The sequence below is a fragment of the Lissotriton helveticus genome, chromosome 7 (genome assembly GCF_964261635.1).
Source record: "Lissotriton helveticus chromosome 7, aLisHel1.1, whole genome shotgun sequence".
Lineage (NCBI taxonomy): Eukaryota > Metazoa > Chordata > Amphibia > Caudata > Salamandridae > Lissotriton > Lissotriton helveticus.
Window position 1 is genome coordinate 761,898,104 of NC_136068.1, and position 6,698 is coordinate 761,904,801.

Below are 6,698 nucleotides of genomic sequence, written 5' to 3' on the forward strand. Positions count from 1 at the left end.
GTAAGCCTCTCTTAGCCACATTGTTTAGGGCTACCCACCCGCAGCTATGTTTCCATGGCCGCTTAAGCGGTGGAGCTCCGGTCCCTGTCGGTCTGTAGAGGTGGTATAGCTAGTGGATGTTGCAAAGTACCGAAACTTGCAGCGGATATTCGGGAGATTGATCCCGGTGAGCACATTGCTGATATTTTTGGTTCCATCTTGCCTGACATCCTCTATATTTTGTATAGCTATTTATCATTTTATATTTATTTCTGTTTTACAATTATTATTTTTTTAGTGTTTTTTTGTTATTAATTGCTACGTTTTGAACTTTAACTGTAATTGTTATTAGAAATAATTAAGATATTGTGTTTAATATATTTTATTGGCAACAGTTTTAAAATAATTTTTATTTTGAGGAATTTATTTAGCTGGATTTTCTGTAATTTCTATTTCTTCGGATTGTGAATATCACATTTAGATTTCTCAAAAGTCCTGCCCTTTTTCTATTGCTTCCCCTACTGTGCTAATGGTGGAGAGGGAATAGTAAATGTGACCCCCTCCAATGTCTAACGCTTCCCCTAATATTGATCAGATTGGAATAGAAGTAGTAGTAGTGTGACTTCACCAAGGTCGAAAACTTCCCTACGATTGTTCAGTTTGGAGTGGTATTGGTGACTCTTACGCCTCAGAAATTAAACATTTTGTAGAGGAAATAGTCAATTTTACCCCTCTAAAGTCCAACACTTTCCCAGATGCTGTTCAGTTGGGAGTGGGAATAATATATCGGACCCTTCCAAACAACAATACTCTCCCTATAGCAATATTTTCATTAGTTTCAGTGAGGTATTAGGCTGTTTTAGGTATTGTCCCAAAATAAAAAGTATATTCTGTGAACTCAAGAGAGCCACATACCTGAAACGTAATTCAAAAATTGAAGGTTCTTTTGCTGAAGTAAAATTAATTGGCATTCAGCTTTCAATTTATTTTTATCTTGAACGCTTTTGTCATATCTTAATAATGTTTAATGTTTTAGCTTGTCTAATATATTTTGTATCACACCTTAAGAGCTGCATCATGTTCAAGAGCATACTAAAATAATAGTGTTTCATGAGTACAAATTGCTATTTTGGTAATAGTATGTTTTATAGGAAAGCGAGTAGATCAAATAGTCTATTGAATCTTCCGATTTGAGTTTTACATTGGTTGTCAATTCTTGGAGAGTTCAATTGGAGGACAGCTTAGACAATCTGCATACCGAAACCTGTTTGTGGTGCTTTTGTTAGCAGCTCAGAATCTGCCAGTAAGAAGAGTCCAAGAGTCTTCCAGCTCTTAACAAAGCCGTTTTATATATTTATTTTATTTAGCTTTTGGAAAGAACCATGCAGTCTTATGCAAATTAACAGTGTTTGCAGTCCTAAACCATGCGGCATATTTACGAACCCATTTGCCGCCGCTGTGTCACTTTTTCTGACGCAACGGCGGCCCAAACTACCATATCATATTTATGAGGCCATTCAGAGCCACTTTGCGTGGCTTTGAATGGCCTCATAGATGTGGAGTAAGGCAACACAGCGCACATTGTTGCGTTGCTTTACTCTGTGCTAAGGAGGTGTTCCATGGGCGTTGCAGTGGGTATCCCCACAGAACACCCATGTTTTTTTTACACATTCATAGATTTACAAGGAATTGTAAACTTGGGAATGAGTCAAAATCTTACGCCTCCGCAATAAAAATATGTTTATTTCTCCTCGTTTTTTAATCTATGTGTGCTGCAGTATGCAGCATGCCCTTCCTGCACAAAAACAATACTGCCCGCAACATAGGGTCCCTTGCACCATGGTGCAAATGTGCCACTGCAGGGGAAAAGGACAAGAATGCACCGTATTGAATAAATACGGTGCATTCCTGCCCTTTTCCTGTGACGCAGAGGTGCGCAGCAAGGTAACTGCGCCACTATTCTAGTAAATATATGCTCACCAGTACTTAATTTGGCAGACACTGGCATTTATTTGTGGGGACAAGGATGTATTTCCTATCAACAGACTTCTACTCGGAGCAAGAGACAAAAAGCGAGAATAGGGAGACAGGTGGGGAAGAGAAAGATAGGAAAACAATCACAAATGCAGAAAACTGGGATGAAGCAGAGCCTGCAAGATTCAGATAAAGAGACAGAAATTGTACAATGGTGGAAGAAAGAAGCATGAGGTGGACTTGGTAGCATTGGTATTTGGTAATCCTATCATTCCACAATCAATCAATCAATCAGTCAATCGATCCATTTGTAAAGCGCACTATATACCCGCAAGGGTCTCAAGGCGCTGAGGGGGGGTGCTGCTACTGTTCGAAGAGCCAGGTCTTGAGGAGTCGTCTGAAGGTGTGCAGGTCATGGGTCTGCCACAGGTGGATCGGGAGGGTGTTCCAGGTCTTGGCGGCGAGGAAGGAGAAGGATCTTCCGCCGGCGGTTGTTCGTTGAATGCGGGGGACCGCGGCAAGGGCGAGGCTGGCAGAGCGGAGCTGGCGGGTGGGGGTGTAGAAGCTGAGTCGGTCGTTGAGGTATGCTGGTCCGGTGTTGTGGAAGGTTTGTGTGCGTGGGTGAGTAGCTTGAAGGTGACGCTGCTATTGGGCTCCTAGAAGAAGACCTTTGGGCTCCTGCTAAGGGCTTGCGAAAGGCAGTGTTCATGCCAGTTTTTTGGGGGCAAATTTCACGAAACAAAATTGTTCCGCTTCCACAATATGGCTTTATACTGGTCTTCTCTCTTCTAGTAAATTTTGTACCTCAGTCAAAAGCATCAGCATTGATATGTATCCAAAGCGGATGACATCTGCCATGCAGTAGCACAGATAACTGCACCATGGGGTTCTATTTTAAAACATCTTTTGAAACCACACATCCATATTTTACCTGATTGTCCATGCTCCCTCTTATTTGTACTATTTGCATTGATGACTTACCTACCTAACTATGCTCCCTCGTGTACCTACCCTACCACTCACTTACCCCTTGCCTTTGTAAAGCGCTCTGATATCTGCAAAGATCTTGTTCGCGCTATATAAAACTTTCAAAATAAATAAAAATAAATAAATATTTAACGGCAAAGGATTGCACCCTGAACGATATGGGTGTGCAAAACCACAAACAGTAGTTACTCTTGTTTTTTCCTTTTTGCACATTCTAGCATGAGTGGAAATGGAGCTGACAGTCGAGTTTTTGTAGCTAGAGACAGCTCTTTGGAATTTAAAGCAGTGATTAGACACCTCCGTGGCAAGCGCTCAACCAGTTGAGCTAGCCTGGTCGGGGGTATTACCGATTCAACAGGCTGAACGAAAGGCAAGACTTGTTCTCATTACTGCAATTAGGACGCTACGCACATGCCTTTGTTTATGGTCCACAGTAAATAAAGAGCTTATCTCTCTGAGGGGTGGCGGTGGGAGCGCGGGGCGCCTTGTGCTCGGAAACATTCTAGAGCAGCACAGATTGCCATCTCTGTGCTGTGCCTCCAGAGGCTGCAGCACCCCTCCAGCCCCCACCTTGCCAGCGGTGATGGGCGGTGTTTGCTGTGCCGGATCTCTGCTTTTCAGAGCCAGCCACAAAGACCTGCTATTGATTGTTGTTGTCGTCCGAGGCCATCTGACAAGCTGTTCCTCCTGCGGACTATTATCATATCTGTGCCATCCCAGATGGGAGCCATGCAGCAATAAAACAGAAGTATTGAAAAACACACACATACATAGAAAGAACATGTTTTTTTCTTCCGATTGGCGGTTACATAATCGTGGTAATTATCACTGCGGGTTTTGTGTAAGATCGGTGTCAGGCAGAAGCAACAGTAGAAAGAAGCACGGATGCAAAAGTTAAAGTGACTCGCACTCTTGTGGAGGTGGGGTGGAGGGGACGCGCCTTCTGCAAGGTCTGGAAATGAAATCGGACCCAAAACAGATGACCCCTGCTCGCCGCTGCTGGCTCCCGAGAGCAAAACGCTCTAGGAGTAAACATTTCCCAAGAAGTTGGGACAGCCAAACGCGTTTGGCCAATTGCGTGCTGAAGCCAGGCGCAAATGCCAATAGCGTGTTAGCACCACACGCACGAGCTTCTACAAAGCCTGAAGAGATTCCAAGAGGCCGAGTCTAGAGAAGCGCATGCGCGCTGCTTCTAGGCTCGACCTAAAAATGTCAGGTTTGATTCAGTACATTGCTGGAAAGCTACTTCTGCATTAGGAAAATATTTCATCAATAGGGAATTCCTTAAAGCCATTGTCAGAAGAATTACAGAAAAACATCTTAATGATTTTCATGTGTGCTCTCTTATTTATCAAAGAAAACTGTACTTCTGTCAAATTAAATGGAAACAATCCTTGGATGTTTAACAATTCTATTTTACTAATACGAGAACTAGGCTTAAAATCATTTAATAATTAAGGTTTTATTTCTTTTCAGATTCAGATGTACAGAACATTCCTGCTGCGATGAAAATGAGAGGAAAGACAACATCCTGAAAGCCACGCCCTTTTGATGATGTTTTCCCTTTGCAGCCCCAAGCAGTAGCCTCTTCAATTGTGGTTATACCACACCGTGCAACCTTACTGCCAGTGGACTTTTCCAATTATTGCTGCAAGTTGTTTCAAAGACGATTTTATGATTTTTTAAAATATTTTTTCCAGAGGAAAATAACAGGACTTTATGTGATTTTCAACTTAATTAAATACATTACAGCTGAAGTCTTCCTATAAGTGTGCAGTGATATTGATGGATTCAGTCCATTTCCTGCAAAAGACATTGACCATATGTAGAGTTATTTTGCCAGATTAGCCCAAACAAGTCGAATTACTGTGGCTCATTGCATACATTTGTGATGTATGAAATACATGGTCCTCCTCCCTGTATTGTTCACAAATGCGTTATAGAAAAGCTTGGTTCAAGAACTAGAGATCATCAAATCAAATTGCTTTCTTCCTATTATGTTATTGAAAGTATAGCAGTTGAAAACATTCGGATACTTTGGGATTTTTTGTAAGAGACATACTTTTGGAGAACGTCAGTGAAGTGCAATAAAATTCTACTATTCTTTCTTGAACTAAACCAGACCACTACAAATCACTGTCTCAACTTCCATCAAATGCCAACAGAAACATGTTGGTCTCCTGGCTTTTTCGACAAAGGTTTCTCCTCCCTGGAACGTCCTGTGCTGAAAATTGAAGAAGGGCTGCTTAAGACTTTTTCTTTCACTTTGAAGAGCTCTATGTAAGCACAGAAATCAGTTAGAGCTAGCCAGGAGAAGCAGTTGTAGACCATGTATTGGCCTAGGATTGCTCCCTTTCTGTAGTTTCCACTGTCGGCCCTTGAACAAGCCAATTGGCAAAGCATAGAAATCTTTTAGGGACAAAGAGCAGAAAAATGGATTGGTCAAACATAAAAGGTGATAGCGGCTGATTCCTGTACCCCTAGCTTTTTCGTGAATTAACATCAATGTATATAACAAAGGGGGAATTGTAAGAACTCCTTTCAGTTCGGCCACCAAGTGTTCGGTACATTCAACAATACCTTCAACTACCAAATGTTTAGAACTTTGCCCCATCACAAACTCTTGTCCATGAACTAGATAATTTGCCACTTTCAGCTTCATTTTCAGAACGCTTGCAGAACATTTCGTAAAGTTGTAAATTCTGATGTGTAAAAAAAACAACAATGGCTGATCCCTAACTATGCACCTCCAGAGTCTAATACTTATTGGGTGTTCCATTACATTATCCTTCAAACTATGTAAAATATATCTCATATAATGTGCTTTTGTATACATATTTTGTTCAAGTACATTGGTTATTTACACCAATTTACAAATTGCTGGTTTGTAGAATGTAGAGTGAGGAAAAATATGTTGACTAATTTTTGTAAAGTTCACCTTTCTTCTTTTCAAAATAAGTATTTGTTCCAAATATATACCTCACTTATCACCTGAATTCTGGAATAACATTCTTCACAACTTACATGTGGTTTGTTTAGGTGCAAGCAAGGTGCTCCGAAAAGTTAAGAAAATGAATACCATAATCTTTTGCCGAGGGTGTAACACAGGCCCCTGCTGCGCAGTGGGACCTCGAACCTTCAGGGAAGTCTAATCCTTCTCAGTGCCCCCATTAAGCCTAAGGTCAATAAATGAACATCTGAGCATATTGGAGACCCATGGGCCCTTAACTACATTCTGCGGGGGAGGGACATAATTTTGTGTTACATCATTGTGCTTTATGCAAGTATTCAAAATACTACTACATGGTTGGATTGCTCCAAAATTGCTCTATTATAAATAAATTACATCTTCATGTGCTAAATATATACTTGTTTTGATTACATGGAGCAGCTGTGTAACTCAGTAAATGGACCTTGATTTTCTAATGCTATGTGCCTGATTTGCATCACTTTTGTGTCGCAATCCCGGCAAAAAGATCAGAATTTTTCATTGGCTAGTATATCAAAATAACACAAACTTGTGCTGTGCACTGCTTTGCATTACTTTGTCAAGGATGTGTTTAATGGGTGGTGCATGGGTTCTCCCATGCAACCATCCATAGGTTTTGATGCAAATCTCTATCTATAAATACTGGTAGACAGGGATTTGCACTACAATCTTATGCCTCCTCGACGCAGGTCCAACGAGGAGAAATGTTTTAATTTCTACTTGTTTTTTGAACTTCAAATGTGTGCTGCACTGTACGGCATAAATACAA

At 41.0% G+C, this 6,698-nt stretch overlaps 1 protein-coding gene across 1 annotated transcript in view; it reads left to right on the forward strand.

The window, feature by feature from the left end:
• Positions 1-6,302, forward strand: part of LOC144769119 (solute carrier family 22 member 4-like) — a 460,827-nt gene extending 454,525 nt beyond the window's left edge. Inside the window, exon 10 of the mRNA XM_078653119.1 lies at positions 4,417-6,302. Coding sequence (XP_078509245.1) covers positions 4,417-4,492 — 76 coding nt within the window. The 3' untranslated portion in view covers positions 4,493-6,302. The remainder of the gene's footprint in view (positions 1-4,416) is intronic.
• Positions 6,303-6,698: the final 396 nt, after the last annotated feature.